The sequence below is a fragment of the Pimephales promelas genome, chromosome 3 (assembly GCF_988280905.1).
Source record: "Pimephales promelas chromosome 3, fPimPro1.hap1.1, whole genome shotgun sequence".
NCBI lineage: Eukaryota > Metazoa > Chordata > Actinopteri > Cypriniformes > Leuciscidae > Pimephales > Pimephales promelas.
The window spans coordinates 24,661,110-24,683,888 of record NC_142771.1 but is presented as its reverse complement, the minus strand read 5'-3'; the positions used below and the strand labels follow the sequence as shown (position 1 = coordinate 24,683,888).

The 22,779-nt window shown below is 38.5% G+C and overlaps 1 protein-coding gene across 4 annotated transcripts; it reads left to right on the top strand.

The window, feature by feature from the left end:
- The first annotated feature begins 3,806 nt into the window (after window positions 1–3,806).
- brsk1b (BR serine/threonine kinase 1b) lies at window positions 3,807–22,657 on the top strand. Of its 4 annotated transcripts, none has more exons than XM_039687200.2 (19): window positions 3,807–5,184; window positions 6,748–6,842; window positions 7,231–7,316; window positions 7,475–7,615; window positions 8,289–8,405; window positions 8,486–8,519; window positions 8,634–8,702; window positions 8,798–8,944; window positions 9,915–9,946; window positions 10,556–10,720; window positions 13,254–13,351; window positions 14,441–14,591; window positions 15,336–15,396; window positions 15,849–16,452; window positions 16,557–16,605; window positions 17,781–17,904; window positions 18,016–18,229; window positions 18,311–18,400; window positions 19,265–22,657. In XM_039687200.2, exons 1-19 carry the CDS (start codon window positions 5,097–5,099, stop codon window positions 19,480–19,482), a joined length of 2,583 nt encoding a protein of 860 aa, XP_039543134.2. In that variant the 5' UTR covers window positions 3,807–5,096; the 3' UTR covers window positions 19,483–22,657. The 4 variants fall into 4 exon arrangements, with proteins under 4 accessions (XP_039543134.2, XP_088984685.1, XP_088984686.1 ...); XM_089128559.1 differs by having other exon boundaries at window positions 10,535–10,720; XM_089128560.1 differs by having other exon boundaries at window positions 3,808–5,184; window positions 10,535–10,720; window positions 16,170–16,452.
- The last annotated feature ends 122 nt before the right edge of the window (window positions 22,658–22,779 follow it).

Sequence of the window (22,779 nt, the reverse complement as noted above, 5' to 3'; positions counted from 1 at the left end):
AACTCAGGCAGACAAACTCTTAACGAGACTGAACAACTGAGGAGTGAACAAACAGAAACTATAAGCCAAATAATGACACCCGTGCTGATTAAACGAATTACCATGAAAACTAAAGAATGTCAGGAAAACTGAACAAAGGAAGACAGGAAACCAGTGAAAACAAACTAAAAGTCCATGATAATGAAACTAATGAATGTTTGTGACAGCATTTCATGAGAGATAAAAATGTAAATTATATAAAATCTTACATTTAATAAGAACTATGAAACTTGCAAATTATTATAGACCCATTTTGATAGCTTTTTATCATATTCATCCCTATATCTGGAGAGCAGGTTGCGTTAAACAGACGTCTTGAAATCTGCATGTTTAAAAAGGCAAAGGTTTACGACACTTGATCTCAAGAGTCAAGACTCCGTGACATTCGCTACTGTAAAAAAAAAAAAATATATATATATATATATATATATTTTCAAGATTTGTTATCACAACATTTTTCTTTTGTCAAATCAACTTAAATAATTTATTTAGTTGAGATAACTTATTATTTTGAGTTTCTGATGATTATATTAATCTCCTTCATTGTATTAACTCACTTTTTCCGGTTCAATCAACTTAAGATTTTAAGGCAACCAGGTTACTTACTTTTTTAAGTTAAACCAACAATATTTTTTACAGTGGGGAAACAAAGACTAAAATAGGCTACAATCACATGCAAATGTCATGAGCTTCTCTACTAATTTTTGTGCAATTGATTTCTTAATATTTGCTTTAGTAGGCTATTCTACTCCACATTGGAAAATCCTTGTTGAGCTATAGGCCTGTAAAATATGGGACAAATCGCGATTTCATTTTACCTTGAAATATGAGGTGATCTTGTATTTTACTGGGGCCGGTTTCACAAAGCTATTTTACAATGGTTTATAGTGTTCGACAAGTCTAAAATGCGTTAGTTAGACTGCAAGTTAGACTGTTTCACAAAAATAAAGACCGACTTACGTTACGATTTAAAATAAGCTTACTTTCCTGTGAGCACATTACACATGTAAAATACAACAGTTGTTCTACTAGTTGTTCTAACTTTAGGCCTAATGTCTTAACTTAGTTGTAAAAATCTATAAGCTGTGGGGTAGCTACTATTCACATAGCCTTATAGGCTACTCAGAAACCCCATGTTGAGATTATCCTAATTGATTGGTTTGAGTGCCATATACCAAAAAAAAAAAAGTTTTTGTTCTTGTGAACTGTGAGATAGTTCTTTTATAGTTACTATGCTTGTATAAGTGAAGTATACTAAATTGGCAGTACAACATACTATTCCAGTTTTTAAGGCAATTCACACCCTTCTTTCTACGAATGTCCTACATTCATTTTAAAGTTGACATGAACACCAATACACTTAGAGGAGGAGTGAGAACAGATATATTTTCGGTTGTGAAGCTACTAGACTTTAAGAAGATGTGCTGTTGCTTGGAGGTCTGCCAGACAGAAATCTTGCATTACTCCGTAAAGCATGTAGGAAGGTTACTGAATATGTTTGACCTTGAGAAGATTTATGTGAGGGAACTAGTGCTAAGTGAGTTGAGTGTCCAGGTGAATTCAGCAGGAATCACTTGATGATCTCAGTCACAAACACAGTTTAAGAAACCCCCAATATATAGTCAGAAGATGTGACACATTTCAAATGTGCACCCTTGAACTGACACAAGATGCAAAATATACAGAGTTTCATATAGCCTTAATATTTAAAAAAACATATATCTTAAATAATAGATCAAAAGAGCTAATGCCCCCTGCTGTCTGGAACAAGACAACAGCCAGCATCCAGGACCACTATACCTTTCGCCATTACAATTGTTTTGGGGTAAGATTAAGTATCATACATGAGCATTATCCTCTTGCTATTTCCTCTTGCCTGAACACGCCCCATGTCTTTGTCTCTACTGCCACCTTGTGTTCACACTTTAAACGGCAGGGATGGAGCTTTTTTTAATTTCAGTGTAACGGAGGCCAGCTAGTAGTTACTGTGCAGGTAAACCTCACTCCTCTGATCTCAATAGGCGCTCAGTCTTTAGCCTCCTTGTTAGAGCGCCTGACTCTCATGCCAGAGACCCGGGTTCGAGGGTCGAGTTGGACCTGAGTGGAGGGGTTACATCAGCAATTAAAAAGTAGTTTTATAAGAGAACATACAGTTGAAAATGACTGTTCATGTAGTGTGGAATATAGCTCTAAGGGAATGAAAACATCCTGCAAAGATTTATATCTGAAAGTGCACCATATAAAGTTATTGTCTTTCAAAAGTGAGAGTCGACTCTGAGTCTATGAAATGAATTGTTTTTGAAACGAGTCATTAGCTGTTTCGTAGTGACGTAGACACAAAACACTAGCTCATTGGCCGCTCCCAACAACTGCGCGCAGACGGAGGCGTAAATTTGAAGTGACTTCTAGAACACATTCAAATACTTCAGCTGAATCGCATCATGTCGAGAAGACGCTGTGTTCTATAGTTCAGCCACTTGTTTTCATTGCTCAGGGACGAGCATGTGAAGAATCAGTGGTTAGAGTTCATATTTGCAATGATACCACAACAGTATAGCCCGAACCTTGTTTTCTCATCATTTTAATGGCGAATCATTCAAAAACATAAAAGAATTCAAATGTGGATTTACAAGCCGGTTGTTCCTGAAGGAGGGCTCAGTATCCAGTGTATATGGATCAAGTTCGTCCTCCTCCGAATCACAATCTGTAAGTATTATTAATAATGTTTGCTGCTGTGTTTTCTGTAGCATGCACACTATAGTTATATTGTGTTGTGTGTGTTGTGTACACTCTGTGCAGCTTCTAAGCGGGGTAAAGTTAGTTTTGTTTTTGATATTCACCAGACATTCATTGAAAAATGGCAATTGCCTCCTAAATGACTTAGCCAAATACGACTTCGCTCTAGTCTAGGCTATATAATAAGCACTGTCCCTCAAAAGCCGCCGCAATGTGAGTTTCGCCAGGAAAGGTTGCACGGAGACGCGTGTGGAAAGTGCACTTTTTCTGACACGTTTGTTCAAACACTATATACAATTTTCAACACTTGACAAGCTATAATCCTGGTTATGGGCGTTCCGTTGCCGACAGTCTCTGCCTACGGTTTACCAATAACAACTGACTGGGTCATTTGACCAATCGCCGCAGATTCGGAGGTGTTTGGGAAAATTAATCGTCGAACGAATCATTTGGGAGTCGTTGAGCAAATCAGTTAAAAATAAATGCATATTATAAGACAAATAAAGTGTTTTTTATTCTCGCATGCACGTTAAACTGTTTTTGGGAACTCCCAAAACAAAAATAGGAACATTTCAAATGTTATGATAGGGGCTCTTTAATCTAGCTTGCTTAAACCTGGCATTTTTTAGCCAAGGCCTACTATATTATTGGCTTTGTGACGAATTATGTTCATTTGCAAATTGCAAGTCACTTTGGATATGAGAGCCTGCTGTAAATATAACAAGGTTGATAACTGTAATGATGCTTATTCCTGTTGTTGTGGGTATTTTTTCCAAAACAACAACAACAAAGATAAAAATCTTTTAAAAAACGAGGCAGTTAGTACATAACATAAATTATGACAACACATGGATTGAAAATATTTATCTATCCTATCAAAAAAAACAAACAAACAAAAAAACCTGACAGATGAGTCCAATGACAAATAAAGTACGGAATGAGTTCAATTATGTGAGGGACGTGCTCTCGGGCGGAAATGGGGTGTGGGTTTAGTATGACGAGCATATTCGATGAGAATCGCGAAAGGGAGGGGACGCAAGGAGCGCAGAACCCGGATGCTGATGCTGCTCGTGTCGGATGGGGAAAAGAAATACTGGGAGAGTGAGAGCTAGAAAACAGAGAAAGGCCCCACTGACAGAGGGACTGATATACTTGCGGTCACCAGACAAGCGACACGAACGGATTAAAGCCAGGCGGTTTCAAGAGACTGTAACACAAACTCGAGAGAATGGGTCCGCGCGCGGTAGCCGAGGCGACGGGAGGAGAGCGAGAGAAGAAGATGCTGTGAGATGCACATAGCCAGCGCGAGCGGGAGGGAGGGGGAGAGGAGGCTCCTACGCTAGTTAAAGATGTTTGTTTTTTGACGAGGAATGTGTTCCGTACGCATAAACCAATGGATTTCTGCGCAAACCCTATAGTTTACAATAGCGCAATGTACACTTGACACACGCACTGTGGATTAATTGGCGAATTCATGTGACGGAAGACACTGAGGCTTTCTTTCGCGAAAGGGTGGCTGTTTTCTCCCATATTTCCGGATGTGAGGCCTGGAAGAGACCGTAGTTTAAATCGGGCACGGGACGCTCATCCTTCACATCAAAACTTTGATTCAAATCAGACGAAATCCTTTGGGGTGTCGTTGACAAAAGAAGGATGCACTAAATATTAGACAGAATATTACGCGTAAGGTGTCACAAACCGGATGTGCGGCTCTCGCAGGATAGATGTGGCCACGTTTTTAATAAATAGGTCACTTCCAGTTTGACATTAACGGGCTACATAAATATATATTTTTAAAGATAAAATACCGGCGAAAATAAACAGATGACGGAACCAGTCTATCTAATAATCCCGTTATCTTTATCTTACTTAAATATTCTTAATAATTTAACTGGTACTCACAGCGATTAGTTTATCTGAAGTAGTCATATAGTGTTAGCCCATATAGCCTAGTGAGATATTTAATCGTGTCCCCTCATCATTCTTCCATGAGACACCACAGGCCTTGCAAGACGCAATAACTGTTGTAATTTGGCAAATAGGCTCGGCTGGTCGCGCACCCCCTGTTTATTTTTGATGTCATCGAACGGAACATGTTATCGATCGATTTCCAGGAACTTTGAGGAGACGGCAGGCAGATGTTTGGGAGTAGGCCACGGCACTGACATCACGCCTCAGCATCCCTGTGTCATCATCGCTCACCGTCTGTGATGTCTGTACGGCGGAGTTATTACGTGAGCAGGACAGGCACCAGTGGATACATTGTCAAAATACACTGATTTACCCCCTTATATTGTGACACGAAATCGCTGTCGAACGAAATGTCCAGTAAGGAGTTGTCGGGGAGTCAGGCAGCTCAGTATGTCGGGCCCTACCGACTGGAAAAGACGCTGGGGAAGGGCCAGACAGGTAAGAGGAGCCTTTCCTCTTTGGGTTATTAGTACTCAGTTAATGCATTAGAATAAATTCTGCTCTACTTAGCGCGTCTCATTCAAGAATTAATCTATTGAAAGTTTGATTTGCAATAAGCAAAGCAGTTAATGCGTTTGCAGGGTTATTTCAGCTGATGAAATGAAATGAGGCACGGAAGCAAGTAGGGCAGCGATTGAGGGAGGAAGATTATTTGATCTTTTAGGCGCTTTTTTTGTCACATGGCAGTAATTCATCGAAATAGTTTAAAAACCTGAAACCAATCAGGTTGTTTTCTCATTTATTTATTAAAACTCCAGTTATTTATGTAAGTCCGATTGTATATTATATTAATTTCCCCTATTAATTGTTTCAGTTACTATTATTCTAGTACTTATATCAGCCTCCCAGATATTCAGTTGTTCACTATTAGTTACTGTTTATTTGCTTTTAGTTCTAGGCTACTATCCTATTAGAAAGAAATGTAGGCTATTCCTTAGAGCTGCTTGTAACAAATTGCACAATTTTGCAATTAATTGCTATGGGAATATGTGGTTCAGATATTCTGTTCACTTCTGACTAATTGTATTCAACTGTTCAATGGACATAGTGCTAGTTACTAATCTAGTAGTATATTTATTCTAGTAGTTTTACTAGTGTACATTTATTTGATACCAGTACGTATGCAAAACTAACTATCCAAATTGTTGTAGGGTAATACATTTGAAATTGCAGAAATTGCAATTTGCTGTTACAATAAAGTAACAATAAAACGGAAAAAATAACTAGTAAAGAACTTAATTAATAAATGACTAAAATACTAGTATAAAAAGTTAATAGTAAAATTAAAAATGATTCCAGTCATTTCTAGTAATGCAAACCTGGACTGTAAAAAATATCCTCTAAAAAAATGGTAAACTACTGGCAGCTGTGGTTGCCAGCATCATACCGTAACTATACAGTGTTTGTTACTGTTTTTGTGTTAGAGCATATAGCTGTTGAATTAAAGTTTTATACTGTAGCTGACAATACAGTATTTAGCTGATAATTTCAAAAACAGTAACACACTGTATTTTTACAGTATGATGCTGGCAACCACAGTTGCCAGTAGTTTACCGTTTTCTTACAGGATTATTTTTTACAGTAAGTTTTTTAGGAATAACAATGGCTTGCCACTGATCTGTTCCGAATTCAAAGGCCACAGAGATCCTGTTTTTCATACATTGTTAATTGAATGTGAATGTGCACAAGAGTGAGGGACATAGATCAGTGCATTTGGAAGTAGACACATTTTTGGCAAGTAATAGAGGGTGTCCCATTAATGATTTATGTGATTGCGTATATGAACAGTATACTGGTGTTTTTAGGATATCAATAGTGTATTTGGTAGTACTGTTTTTTTTTCAGGTTTAATAAGAATTTGTAAGTGAGTGTTGATTATATAAAATTGTGCAGTGTGTGCAATCTGAATGTTGTTGCTGTTATATGCTGCCGACTTTTCAATTTCTGAAATCTCATTTTGATTTTAATGTTTTGCAATGACCATCTGTGTTCCTCTTGCAGGTCTGGTGAAATTAGGAGTTCACTGTATCACAGGACAGAAGGTGGCCATAAAAATAGTTAACAGAGAAAAGCTATCAGAATCTGTTCTTATGAAAGTAAGTTCTGCACACAAAGAATTTACAAAAATGGAAAAATCGAAAAGTTCTAGTTTTTCCAAGTCATCTCATGCTTATTCAAGCCTTTTCCTGTTTACGATTGCTCTTCAATAACACAGCAGCCTGCATAACTCCAACTGCTTTATTGACCACACAGCTTGCGCTGCATCTGCCCTAATGTTCTGTGCTAAAGAAATGCAAGACTCTCCCTGTTGAGTCATTTTTGTCCATGTCTACTGTGTATTGTCAGAATATATTGTTAATATATTGACTATTAGTTGACACCTAATTTAAAGTGATCATCTTGGTTGGTCTTTTCCTACATTAAAGTAGCTCCTTTCTCTATTCAACTCTCATTCAATGTCCCTCACTCTCCCCGTTTCTGCAGGTGGAGAGAGAGATAGCTATTCTTAAACTAATAGAGCACCCTCATGTCCTAAAACTGTATGATGTGTACGAGAATAACAAATATCTGTAAGTACTGCTCTGTTTCTCCACACATCTGAAGCATGCCTGGTCTTGTCTTGTCTCGTCTAGACTTACATCCCTGCATTCTGTGAAGGTGTGCTTGTGTGGACAATTTCATGTGCATCTATCTTTGTGCATGTGTTTCATAAATGTCTTTCTCTCAGGTATCTAGTGCTGGAACATGTGTCTGGTGGGGAGCTATTTGACTACCTGGTAAAGAAAGGCAGATTGACCCCTAAAGAAGCTCGAAAGTTCTTCAGACAAATCATATCTGCTCTAGACTTCTGTCACAGTCACTCTATATGGTAAATGTCTCTTTATTTTTAATTTATCTGCTGCATACACAAGTTCCTTTATAGGCATATATTTTCATCATATTTTTGCATAATCAGCATTCTGTAGAAAGTGTTGTCAAAAGTGACAGTGATGGCATTTATGATGTTACAAAAGATTTCTATTTCAAATAATCCTGAAAAAATGCATTATGGGTTCCACAAAAAATATTAAGTTGCACAATTGTTTTCAAAATCGCTAATAATAAGAATTTTTTTGATCAAATAAATCATTATAGAATGATTTCTGAAGGATCATGTGACACTGAAGACTGGAGTAATGCTACTGAAAATTTTGCTTTGTCATCACAGGAATAAATCATATTTAAAAAAAAAAAAAGTTATTTTAAAATGGAATCATATTCTTCAATATTACTGTTTTGGCCAAATACTTTGAACTTCATTCAAAATCGTAGTGTCCAAGGTTTATTTTTTTGTATGTTGAGCGTCCTCTTTGTAACAAACAAACAAACAAACAAATAATATGAAAATGTATTACAAAATTGTATAATTTATTCTTGTAACATACTGCAGTGTGTGTACAACACAAACAATTAATCATTCTTATACTGTAAAGGAATTCTCTTCAGGAAGAACATTACAGTTTACAACAATATACAATGCTGTCATTACCTTTGTTTACCAGCCACAGAGATCTTAAACCTGAAAACCTCCTGCTGGATGAGAAGAATAATATCAGGATTGCTGACTTTGGCATGGCCTCCCTACAGGTTGGGGACAGCCTGCTGGAGACCAGCTGTGGGTCAGTAGTTTGTGTTTATGTGCTTTTAATTCTGAGCTATTGAAGATGAAGTATCAATGCTCTGCATTATGTATCTGCAGATCACCCCATTATGCATGTCCTGAGGTCATCAGGGTAAGGACGAGATGCTCTTAGAGCATAAGCACCATACGTTTTAAAGTCTCATAGACTCAAATCTAACAAAACAGCAAGTGCTTATTTGTACTTAGTGTTCCTTTTCTTTTACAGGGAGAGAAATACGATGGACGTCGGGCAGATGTATGGAGCTGTGGGGTTATTCTCTTTGCTCTGTTGGTGGTAAGAAGCTTGCTCCATTTTATATTTGTCATCATAATTGCTAGCTCTCGGTTGCTCTCAGAATTGTGTGTGAAATGTAAAATCTCACTTCACAGGGAGCGTTGCCCTTTGACCATGATAACCTGCGACAGCTGTTGGAGAAGGTGAAGAGTGGAGTATTTCACATGCCTCACTTCATTCCCCCAGACTGCCAGGCTCTCCTCCGTGGCATGATTGAGGTCAACCCAGAGAAACGCCTCACGGTATAGAACATGGACACAGTGCACCTCTTTTTATATACACTTATAGTGTATAATATATATTCATTTCCATTTAAAAATTTGGGGGTAGGTAAAAGGCTGCATTTATTTTATCAAAAATACAGTAAAAACAGTAATATTGTGTCAAATCCATATTTTTCTATATTTTCTACTTGAATATATTTTAAAATGTAATTTATTCATGTGGTGGCAAACACACACACTCACACTCACTATGGCATCATTACTCCAGTCTTCGGTGTCACACAATCATACATCATTCTAATATGATTTAAAATGTGCGGCACAGTGGCTCATTGGGTAGCACTGTCGCCTCACAGCAAGAAGGTCTGTGATTCGACCCCCGACTGAGCAAGGAGTCCTTGTCAGCGTGGGTCTCCTCCGTTTTCCCCCACACAGTCCAAAGACATGCATGTTAAAGGGATAGTTCATCCAAAAATGAAAATTAGCCCATGATTTACTCACCTTTAAGCCGTCCTAAGTCTGTATTACATTCTTCTTTCAGACAAATACAATCTGAGTTATATTAAAAAATGCTCCTCCAAGCTTTATAAATGGACTTCCAAAAAAATATACCCATTGACTCTAATTATATGGCTTGGTGTGTGGCCAAATTGGCCATAGTGTGTGTGAGTGTGCGTTTGGAAATGCATCCGGCATAAAACCTGTGCCGATGAAGCAAAGTAGAGGACCATCCAAATGAGCGGAACTTACGTATGGAAAATATACGTATATCAATGTTAAAAACAGTTGTGCTGCTTTATATTTTTTGTACAGACCATGATACATTTGTCTGGATGAATTAAAAGTGAACAGTATTTATTTTAAATTGAAATCTTTTTTAACATTATAAATTATCAATTTAATGGATCCTTCCTTCCAGAATAAGTATTCATTTCTTACTGTACTGTCAAGGCATATTTATGATATTTCTTGTTTTTTCTTTCCTCAGTTGGAAGAAATACAAAAGCACCCTTGGTATCAGTAAGTATCACGTGAGCTATCTTGAAAATTGAAAATCTGTCGTCATTTTCTCACCATTTGCTGTATTTTTCCATCGAATACAAAAAGAGAATTGAAAAATCATAGAACACAAGATGCGAAAAGTGCTACAAGGGTTTAGAGACCGTATCTTGGTTCTCTTTGGATGCAGGATAGTTCAACTTGCAAAAATGAGGCCAAGGCACTCGAGAATGTATAGAAATATAAAAGCCATTATTTATGTATGGCTATGACATTCAAATCAAAATCTTTGAGTAGATTTTGTTCAGACATCAACAGTTGTGTGACAAACAATAGTGTGTTTGTCAAGCTCCACAATGTTCATTGAATTTTTGGTATTCACCTAAATTTTGTGTCAAAACCCTAAAATCATTAAACATCATAGGTTCTCAAATGTCTCGTGATAAAACGTCATTGCCATATTTAGAAGCAGAAATAACATCTTAAATTTGGGTCTTCTTTGAAGTTATGGAGTATAGTGTGTAAGCCATAAGAACCACTGATTGTTCAGGTCTTTTCTTCGTTCCACAGAACTATTCCAATAAAATCAGATTTTCTTTTTTTGTGTTGTTGTGTGTCTTTCTGTCTCAGAGGGGGCAGGAATGAGCCGTGTCCAGAGCAGCCACCCCCGAGGCGTGTGTGTGTGAAGAGGATTCTGTCTCTTACAGATCTGGACCCTGATGTTCTGGAGAGCATGCATTCCTTAGGCTGCTTCAGAGACCGTGTCAAGCTCACCAGAGACCTGCAGTGTGAAGAGTGAGTCTGAACTTCTGTGTGTGTGCTCAAGACATTTCAGCCTGCTTTTCAGAAAAAAATCTGTTTGTCATGGCGTGACATAAGGAATGCTGCTTCTGGGTCCAAGCCTTTACTTATTTCACTTATGAATACTATCTGAAGATCCATTTATTAGCACTATTTATTCATATTAGACATATCAGCTTTGCATTTAAAAACATACAGTGATTACTGCAGTCTCCGTGCTCACGGGGTCCTGGACACAAATATTTTAACAATTTATAAAAGACAAATCACTGTCTGGCCATCTGGGGTTTTAGTATGTACAGTGGGGAGATACACTGCCGATTGAACTATTCAACTTCAACTTGCGAACTGCTTCAGAACCTGTTTGTTTTTCCACTGACTAGAGCGCTCAGGGAACGACGTCGTTACGTCACTGTGTACGTCGCCATACGTCTTAGAAACGCTTGCAAGTACAACAATACTTTGGGATTACCTCTAACTCGTGTACCAAGAAGGCTTTAAAAACAATTGAAATATGTAAGTCTTTTAATCTTTACTTTTGATGTGTAATCTTTTCTGATTAGTTATGTACCCCTGTCTTGTGTCTTTTTTTCTTTCCATTTATTTGTTCTGTATTGTGACTGTTTTCTTCTTTGCTTATAATGTTTTCAATAAAAAAATGAAAAAAAAAAAAATAGAAACGCTTGCGCCAACTTCAAGCATAACAATTACAAAGGCGGACTCCATCGTGTATCTGCAAATGTTTCTCCTGGCTTTATTGGCTTTATCCTTTATTATAGTCAGAAAATATGTTTACAACACATCTAAACCCGCCCCAGCCCCCGACGTAAGCATGACATGGTAAAAGACCAGTTCTAGTCCAGCAAAGAGTTGGTGCCGCTTTAGAACCAGTTTTCCCGGCCGAGAACCGGTTCTTTGGCTGTCGAAACACAAATAACTGGTTCGCGAGCAGGCACCGGCTCCGAACCGGCTCTCAAAATGCTTTGGTGGAAAAGGGGTAAAAGAAAACCATTAGTAACACACTACACCGTCAAGGATGTACACCCTGCAGAGCACGCAAGCCAGCACATGTCCAGGCCTGTCGGAAGTTTGCCAATGACCATCTGGATGATCCACAGGAGGAATGGGAGAAGGTCATGTGGTCTGATGAGACAAAAATAGAGCTTTTTGGTCTAAAATCCACTCGCCATATTCGGAGGAAGAAGCAGGATGAGTACAACCCCAAGAACACCATCCCAACCATGAAGCAAGTTGGAAACATCATTCTTTGGGGATGCTTTTCTGCAAAGCGGACAGGACGACTGCTCCGCATCGAGGGGAGGATGGATGGGGCCATGTCTCGCGAGATCTTGGTCAACAACCTCTTTCCCTCAGTAAGAGCATTGAAGATGGTTCGTGGCTGGGTCTTCCAGTATGACAACCACCCGAAACACACAGCCAGGGCAACTAAGGCGTGGCTCCGTAAGAAGAAACTCAAGGTCCTGGAGTGGCCTAGCCAGTTTCCAGACCTGAACCCAATAGAGAGGGAGAAAGGGAGCTGAAAGTTCGTATTGCCCAGCGACAGCCCTGAAACTGGAAGGATCTGGAGACGGTCTGTATGGAGGAGTGGGTCAAAATCCCTGCTGTGTGCAAACCTGGTCAAGAACTACAGGAAACCTATGAACTCTGTAATTGCAAAAAAAGGTTTCTGTACCAAATATTACCATCTGCTTTTCTGATGTATCAAATACTTATGTCATGCAATAAAATGCAAATGAATTATTTAATTATGATTTTTTTATCATAAGTGTTCTTTCGATTATTGTCTTATTTAGTACATAGTGTACACTTTTTCATTGTATGCTTGAAATAAAAAATAAATGAAAAAAAATTACTTAAAAATCATACAATGCGATTTTCTAGATTTTTGTTTTAGATTCCGTCACTCACAGTGGAAGAGTACCTATGATACAAATGACAGACTTCTACATGCTTTGTAAGTGGGAAAACCTGCAAAATCGGCAGTGTATCAAATACTTGTTCCCCATACTGTAGATAAAGGTTAGGATCATGATTTTCTCTGTGGTATCACATCACTTCTTGAATGTATTTTAGCACAGTTTGTTGTTTTCTTTTTGCATCTGATGACGATGACGATGTCAGACTAAACAAGTGGATAGTGCACAACCATAACGTTTTAAACAAGATCAAACTGACCTTAAAGTCACCATACTTATTTCTTATGGATTATTGCGTTGCTTATTATGAATGATTTATTCCTGCACATCATTTTTTTTGTTTATGTGGAACCGCCCTACATTTTGTTCTTGTACGCCATTGCACTTTGGATATATGTCACAATAGGAATGAAAATGCTATTGCAACTTCTGTTTAATGCTAACTTTAAAGGTATAGCTCACCCAAAAATCATTTACTCATTCCAATCCTGGATGACTTATTTTCTTCAGTGAAAGAAGAGTTAACTAATCATTTTGTCGATACAATGAACATCATTTGGGTCCTCTGAATTGTATCTCTTCCTTCCCAGAGAAAACCAGGAGAAGTTGATCTATTACCTTCTGTTGGACAGAAAGGAGCGCTACCCTAGTTATGAAGATGAACATCTTCCCCCCAGAAATGATGTTGGTGAGTGAAATTTTGGAGTTCAGGTTTGCATGTGTTGCTGTGCTGTCACATCCAAAGGTAGTCATTGAAGACCATGAGAATAGTTGGTAACCTAGAAAAGCATGCTGTTAAGCCAGTTTCAGTTAAGGGCTCTAAGGCAAAACATGATTTGTAAATGTAACATATTGAGGGCTTGTTCCCCGCAATAAACAAATCAAGACCAGACCAGGACTAAAAAGACATTTCAAGGTGGAGAATCATCATCATCATCATCATCATTAAGAGCTTGACAGGGGAGTCGGAACATATGGTTGTTTTAGGGCAGTGTAGTAGGTGGGAGAACAGATGCTGCAGGTTGAATCAGAGCGGGACTTTCCTAATGTTTGCTGAGAAAAAATTGTCAATCTGTAATCGATGCTGACATGATTTTTCACATTTACTATATTCTGGCATAACTTTTGTTTATTTAGAGGCTTATTATTTTAATGGAATGTCTCTTGATAGCGACAGAGCAGAGTCCAAAAACACGTCCATCTGATTTTGTAGTTTTTGCACACCTTATTTCATTGTGATTATCAAAGCTGCAGCAAATTGCAAGATGTTCAATGTTTTTATATAGCAGTTGCCACACACAGCAAGGAGAGTAGAGAGGCCGGATCTAATTCTGCAGTCCCTTTACTTTTGCTATATTAACAAAATAAAAGATATGCAGGAGCACTGGATCAACGCATGAGAACAAGATAAATCGTGCAGCTCTACTGCCTGACTAATAATACCTTACTGTCCATCATCTCATGCCATGACTCCTCTCTCATATAGGCCATGTCGAATGCAGATACGTTTTACCCTGTTGCTTAGAAGCTCTGTCTCTCATCAACACACGGAAAAGGACTTCTTTTTCAGCTTCTATGCTTCTTTCCCTCCTAACACTGTAATACAGATAATCTCTGCTGCATTGCAGTTGTGTATTTTATATATAGTTATATATAAAAAACAAACAAACCTTAGATTCCATCTTGGATATTGTAAGGTTTGTAATGTGACTTGTTCATGAAGTGTACACAGTAGATGTTTGTGTTAAAGTGGGTGTTGTTGTGGTTGTGTGATCAGATCCTCCCCGTAAGCGGGTGGACTCGCCCATGCTGACCCGTCATGGGCGCTGTCGGCCGGAGAGAAAGAGTCTGGAGGTACTGAGTGTGACAGAGCAGGGCTCTCCAACACCTCCCCGCAGAGCACTGGATACCTCTGCACATAGCCAGAGGTACATGCAAACTGTTTAAGAGAACTTTCTATAAACCTTCATCTGAAAGTCAAGTTGATCCTCTGTACAATTTCAAATAATGTGCAGGTAAAACCTGAAATAAGTTGCACCACTTTTGCACCACTCTACTGTAATTTGTTCAAGACTAACATGCTTCATTTCTATGTAAATTAGGCTCATTATAGATGGCACCTTATTTCGTAATTTAATTGAAAAGATACTTGTGTAAATGTTGTATTGATCAGTGATAATGGCGACATTTTTCACGTTATGCTGTAGGTGACAATTTGTTTTTACCATCTTATATGTTCTTCCGTGGTTGTTTTTGACCACAAAAGCTAAATGCTGTCTATGAGACAAGGCCACTGCGAAAAAAAAGCTTATTTGGGGCATCCCCTTCCTGTTGCTGGCCATGTCTCTCATGAGCCCTCATTATAATGTCATAATAAGGAGTTTCCAGCACATGAATGACCAAGTGAAATCATGGAAAGTGGGAAACTTATAAATGTAGATTATGCCCGAGTTGCCGAATTGTGACGTTGGAAGGGGTATGTTGATTTAAACATGGCGAACTGAAAACAAATCATTAATTTATAATATAGGAAATATCATATAAACCACAATATATAAATAGAGATCAGTGAGTGGATGCAAGCCTGGTGTGAATGGTGTAAAGTTAACCATTCTTTTCACATCCATCAACATAAAGGGATGTGTGACTGATATGTCCTGGTGTTCTGACAGGTCTCGATCAGTTAGCGGAGCTTCAACCGGCCTCTCATCCAGTCCCCTCAGCAGTCCCCGAGTAAGTTGCTCCACACTTGTTGGCCATAGAAGTAAAATTCATCTTTGCAGTGCTCAATTTACAATGGTAAAAAGTATTGTGCTTGTTATTGTGGTATGAATAGCAAAGCTGGATTGCTCTTTTTATGTTCATCTACCTCATACTGTCCTCATACTTGAGTCATTATTCACACCAAAGACATGCACACACACTCACACAAATATATGTATGTTGTATTAACCTGCACTTTGCACATTAATTAATGTCCTAACAATTGTTTACTAATTTATACTAGGTTTCACATGCCTTTCAAAGTGCTATGCATCATTTTCCTAACTCTTCTCAGTTGAATTCGAATGTTAATAATAATCATATACCATAGCTTTCATTAACGCTCATGACCATTGCTGTGTCCATCTCTCCATTCCTCTTTCCCTCTCCATCCTTCTATCCTTTCTCTTCCTACCTGTCAGAGCCCAGTTTTCACTTTCAGCCAAACTGAAGTCACCTCTGCTTCCACCGCCCCGTCTAAAGACCCCAAAGCAGGAAGTTCCACCACACCCCGGGCGTCCCAACGCGTGCCTGAGCAAAAAACCCAGACCCTACCCTCAAAAGCAGCGTCTGACCGCCCCCACCTGCAGTCTATGAAGTCCCTCCCCCTGCAGACTCCTCCGTCTCCTTCGCCTTCCCCCTCTCCGCTCCTGTCCCCCATCCCTCGCTTCTTCTTCCCTGCTCCTTCTGTCCTGAAGTCTGTCACTAAGACCATCTATCCTAACTCTGCCCATGTGTCGCAGGTCACCCCGCAGGGCTCCCCACTCCCCACCCCTCTGGGGACCCCCGTGCACCATCCCCAGCACCCCCCACCCACCCCGCCCTCCTCCTCCTCCTCTTCTTCCTCCTCACGAGCTGAAGGGGGTGGTGGTGTGGGTGGTGGTTCCCTGTCCCTAACCCCGCCCTCCAGTCCTGGGGGAAGTGGTGGAATGGCTGCCAGTAGTTCAGCCCACTGGAGGACACGCCTCAACTCCTTCAAGAACAACCTTCTAGGATCGCCACGGTTCCACCGCCGAAGGCTACAGGGTGAGAGAAGCGTCAACCAACATCGTATTACTGTTAATCATTCAAACATCATTGAAAGTCAAACATCACTGTACATTTTTTGATTTGCATGTTTGTTTCAATAGTTCCTACATCAGAAGACATGTCCAGTTTAACTCCAGAGTCCAGCCCAGAGTGAGTATTTAGAGGAATAAATATTGCTGGAGATTGTTCATGTTCATTTCCTGTATTTTTACTTTAAGATTACCTTGGCCATTATGTAACAGTACATTTTTTACTAAAACTATTAAAAATAGTTTTCATTCATTGAAATCAAGCAGAAAAAAAATAGCTGAAAAACTTAAAAAATAAAATACATTAGGTGAAGTAGTAAAATGACTAAAACTGAAATAAAAATAAACAGCTTAAGTTAAATAGACTGAAAATTAAATAATTCAGAAGAATATTTATAAATGCTAAAATAATACATAAATAACACTGAACGACGCAATGTTGTGATTCTTAAATTCGCTCGCAAAATTTAAAATGACTTATTTTAGTTTTTTGTTTAATTTGACAATTATTACACAAAATACAATTTTAATATCCTCAATTTTAAATCAGTTGAAGTTTAAAATTCATTTTGACAATGAATTTTAATGTAATATCTGAATTTTAATGTAATATCTTTAATTCATAGGTGGAGTTTAAATTTCGTGGCAGATGGGATATAATAATAAATAATAATAATTGAAAAAAAGTGTTGAACCCACCCTCATTTGCGAAGCAGTCCAGTGTAAAATGATTTACGCAATATAACAAAATAACCTTTTAATGAATTTATCTGGACATTTTCCTCTTAAATGACATTCAACTAAATTGTCCAAATCAGTTAAATTTCATGAAAAGTGGAGTAGTTTGCATCACTAGATAGTCTCTGTCTGTCGGTCACTGAACATTTCTATCGTAAAACAGTTGTCTAATACTTACATCTACTTAAATCTTTCCACAAAGTCTCGTTGTGTTGTGACAGTTTCAGTAAGACCCACTTGATTGGCCATCTCGATCATTTTGACATTGACTAACGCTGTACCTAAAAATATAACTTTTAAAACTTTTTGTCATCCTACCCTCAACAAGCTTTACTCATTGTACACTAAAATGATAAGATATGAATACTATAATTTTTTAAAAATGTTTTATTCATAGCTCAGACAAAATCATTGGCTTTGTCTGGGGTTGGCAGTGCCATATAAACATAGACTCTAATTTGTACTCTGTGAACAATGAGAGCCATGAAACAGTAGCAGTAATGTGTACTACCTGTGTTATGTGTATTTATCTGCATATATTTGTATGTTTTGCTACAGGCTAGCAAAGAAGTCGTGGTTTGGAAATTTCATCAGTCTGGAGAGGGAAGAGCAAATTTTTGTGGTGATCAGAGACAAACCACTAAGCTCTATCAAGGCCGACATTGTCCATGCCTTTCTATCAGTTAGTATCTTTTTCGGATTTTATTTTATTACATTTTTTCCCTCTTTCTCTTCACATCTGCTTTGTTTTTTGAAGATTCAAACCTTGATGTACGTCCCTGTTCTCCTCTAGATTCCCTCCCTGAGTCACAGCGTCATCTCTCAGACAAGTTTCCGGGCGGAGTACAAGTCCTCTGGAGGTCCGTCTGTCTTCCAGAAGCCTGTCAAATTTCAGGTTGACATCGCTTTCTCTGAAGGGGAGAGAGAACGAGAGAGGGAGAAAGAGAGAGAAAGGGAGGGAAGGAGGGAGACTGGCATCTACAGCGTCACCTTTACCCTATTATCAGGTATTTTAAAAGACAAGAGAGCCTGTGTCATGTGTCTGCATGTGCTGTCATTTCTACAAATGTGATAATATTGTTTTGCAGGTCCTAGTCGCAGGTTTAAAAGAGTGGTAGAGACTATTCAAGCTCAGCTTCTCAGTACACATGACCAGCCCTCTGTGCAGGCACTTTCAGGTGAATGTACCAAAGCTACACCTCTATCTAAAGACATGCACTCATTCACAAAACATTAAGGTGCGGTTTCACAGACAGGTCTTAGATTTAGCCAGGCTTAGGCCTTTGTTCAATTAGAACAATTTAAGTTGCTTTTATAAACGTGCCTTAGAAAAAATACATTACTGGTGTGCATCTTGAGACCAAACAATGGCACTGACAAGTGCAAGTTACTTTCAGATAAAAAAGCTCAAACATGTATTTTAGTCCCAGCCTTGCCTGTGAAACCAGGGGAATATGTACATTAATTTATTTTGAATCATTTTTACCTCAGGTTTTTTTCCCCCATTTCATTTTATTTACATTTTTTGTATTCTAAAGAGTTTATTTTTTATTTTATTTTTCATATTTTATGGGAGTCAAAGTTAATGTGCTGATGTTACATTATGATGAAGAAGATGATGATGCGGAGAGTGTAGCAGATCATATGAACAGCTTTACTTTATGAAAACAAAACAAAAGAGTGACATCCAACACGAAACCAAATGGAACCAGTGAGCTCTAAACAGCCAAAAGAAGACAATGAACTGAGAGAAGTGAAGCAATTATATACACAAGATAATTGAACTCAATATGAAACAGATGTGAACTAATCAATGAAACAATAATAATAAATATCCTGTATATAGTGACATTTACATGCATAATGGGGGTGAAATTTGAATGTTTCATTTGAATTTCTATCAGTTAAATGTGAAACGTTTGATAATACAGCATGTATCAAAATCTAAAATTAAAATGAATTAAATTAGTTAATTAACTTTTTTGTGTATCTGCATGAACACTAGCACACTCCTACCCTGATGTTTTATTTTCTTCTCCCAGATGAGAAAAATGGGCTTTCGTCTCGCCCACCCAGCACACCGACCCGTCAGAACTCTCATCGCTCCGAGGGCGGAGGTGACCGCGGTGAGCGGGCAGAACGCAGCGAGCGAGGGGAAGGGAGCAGTATTGGCGGTAGTGCCAGTGCTCTACAAAGGAAGGGGTCTGGCAAGGATAAAACTCGCCTCATTTCCTCAAATGGGACCCAGTCTCAGCCCTAGTGAACTAATCAGACATACTATTGAGTGGGTGGGGACAAACCCCTCCTTTGATTCCCCCCAGACACGACTCCCTCAAAGTTCATCTGCACAGTACACAACAACAGGTATACTCAGCCCTGATTTTCACTTCACATGCAGAAACCCTGGGATCCAACTGCGACAGAACAGTCAGGAGTCTACCAACATGGAAGTGTTCTTAAATGCAAATATTCATCTGAAGAACAAAAAACTACAAGGATTTGAGAAGTTAAAACGAGATGTATCGCTGAATATAAACCCTAGCTACAAATTATTTTGTACACTACAAACAAGGAGTTTGACATCAATGGTCAATGGTCAAATCAAGTGATCTAATGGCACCAAACTATAGAAACTGAGGAACAAACACCAAGTGGGACAGGAAAGAATGTCTCCCAAACGTATCATCATCATTATCATCATCATCATTATCATAAACAAAATCAAGCTGCTTGAATTAGATAAAAGCAAACAGGAAAATAGTAGGAAGTTCTTCATTCTTATTACCACTTGGAGCACAAAAAATGATTTCTAAAACACTGTGTAAAGAAAAGAGTAGGATTTTTTTTTCTTTTTTTTTTTTAGAAAGAGAATCAACATTTTGTAACCCAAAATGCTACTATAGTCCTATGCGACTATAGTTTTATGAGCTGAGGGATTATGCCTTTAGTTAGAGTTGAAGAGATTGGCTATGTTAAACACTGATCCTTATAGATCCTGAACTCTGTGATATCTTGTAAATCTAAAATCAGTCAGTGTCAGATATGCAGTGGAGAGCCGCCCACTGGAAGCTGCTGTTGGTAACTGTAAAGATTGGGCTGTTGTACGTCATTGTTCCAGGTTCTCAGAGTATCTCAGATTCACCCCACTCACTAAGCAGGGCACAGAGGGATGAGCAGGCATCTAGATTTCCTATGACATGTTCACAAAGAGACCGAACAAGAGGAACAAAATAGCCACAGTCACTCTCTTGTGTCATATAAAGAGACAACGTGAAGAAAAATGTTAAAGCCTTCATCTTCTCGTGTGATGCCTAGTCAAACTTCCATAAGTGGAAGTCCCAAAAAGTCTTTTTTTTTGTTTCCTGTTTTATATTTATATTATATTTTTAGGCCGAGATGTGAAATGTTTCCATAAAAAACAAGAAAAAAAGTCTGTCAAAAAACAAAAATAGAGGTATTTACATTTATTTATTTATTTATTTATTTATTAGTGTTCAGGCTGGTCAATTAAAATGAAGGAAGGAAAAAATAGCAATTTCGAAAATAGCAGTAAAACTTCCTATTTGTATTTGTTGTATGCTGCAAATGTCCTTTCAAAAACCATTTCAACTGCCTAATTTTTTCCATCTCATTTTCATTTCATTTTGAATTAAAAAAAAGCAAACTCACAAAGGAGTAAACTGGAGAACAACAACCAAGCAATGACTCCATGCCTTGGATGTCTCCCACAGGGAAAATAATTCAAAACCCTAAGGATTAACGACCTAAAGACTGAAGTGAACCTTATGGAAGCAGAGGAACAAAATAGAGGGAACAAGAAGGAGGCCCTCTCTGTTTGCTCTCTTACCGAATGTTACCCAGACAAGAGCCCAAAGTTTCGGACTCGTGCGTACTGGGCCAGCCCTTTGTACGAAATGCGAGCAGTATTTTGTCTTTTTTCACACATGCACACACAGACACAAGAAGACTCTCTTTCTCAAAACTGACTATATGAAACAAAATGAATGATAACTGGACTTTGAAACTGGAATGCACTGTCCTAAAAAGAGAATTGTATTCAAACAAATAGTTGTCCCTTTCCTCGCCCACCCACGGGAATCAGTGAAGTGCTCTCTTAAGTGCAGACTCAGGATCAGAGGGGCTTTTTAGCTCATTACGTTTGTGAATGAGGGGAACCTGATCCTGAATACCCACTTAAAAGCTCTTTTAAAAGCTCCAATGAGCTTCTGCCCTGAAGCCCAGAATCTGACCGTAATGCTCCCCTCTCTCTCTCTCTCTCTTTCTCTCTCTCTCTCTCTCTCTCTCTCTCTCTCTCTCTCTCTCTCTCTCTCTCTCTCTCTCTCTCTCTCTCTCTCTCTCTCTCTCTCTCTCCCAGCCTCTGGTCCACTCTTTTCCTGATGCAAGGAGCATTAAATGTAAAGCAAGGTTTTGCTCTGGTCCCCCTCTGCCACCATCCCGCAGACATTACATCCACTCTTGCCCAAAAATAGCATAGCGGAAATACAAATACATTGAGCTTCAGACTGTGTAGTCATCAAGCAGCTCGTGCAACACCATGAATTGATTTTGAATAGCACATTAAATATATATCACTACTGTTGAATGTTTAGGAGCATTGTTCATTAGATATAATAAGGGGTATGTTCTTATTTTAGTACACTCCAAATGCCTTAAATCCACATATACAGCATGTGCGCTCTCAAACATGCCCAGTCACTTGCAGAGGCAGAGGAAATGCCAGAGCAAAACCCTGAAGATGTTCTATGATCAGTTCTGTTAGTTCTCAGGCAGGGTAAGTCTGGGAGTGTGCAAATACAGACTGTCTGGACACCAGCTCTGAGTGAATGTGAAATACACTCCATACACTTTCTCTGTGTTCATGACACTCTCCATGTCTGTCCATTCCTCTTCCCCACATTATGCACTGAATGATATTATGTTTTTGTTACTCGCCGCACACATATCACATTTCATATGTATTGTTAGTCTTCACTTATTTACCATACATTATATACCTCATCATGCTCCTGTCCCCCAATCATAGAATTATACTTTAGACCATCCCTTCCATCTTCTCTCATTATATACATATGTCCTGCCTGCCCCCAATGTATGCTCACCCCCACCCCCACCCCCCATCTCTGTTCATTGTAAACAGAAAATATTACTCGTGTCGTCATTCTTTATCCATTCTATATTCACCTGAGGTGATTATCTTTGTCGTCATAACTGATTACTCCTCTTAAGATTGTAAAGCTGTACTCTTTCTTCCCCATTGCGCACAGTAGGAAAAAAAATCATAAGAAATGCAGAAATGTCATTAAATTGGAGTGAAAAAAATAATGACAAGAAAATAAATGTCTGTGTTATTATTTAAAAAATGAAAGTGCACTATTATTGCCTGTGATAAAGAACAATAAACAATACAAAAACTATTGTGACATGTTTTATCTTGCTTTATATTGCAAAGAAGAAACACTGCATTGAAATACAAAGAACATAAAATGAAAAAAAAATGTAAAAATACAAATAGGTAAACAAAGGACACGATAATATC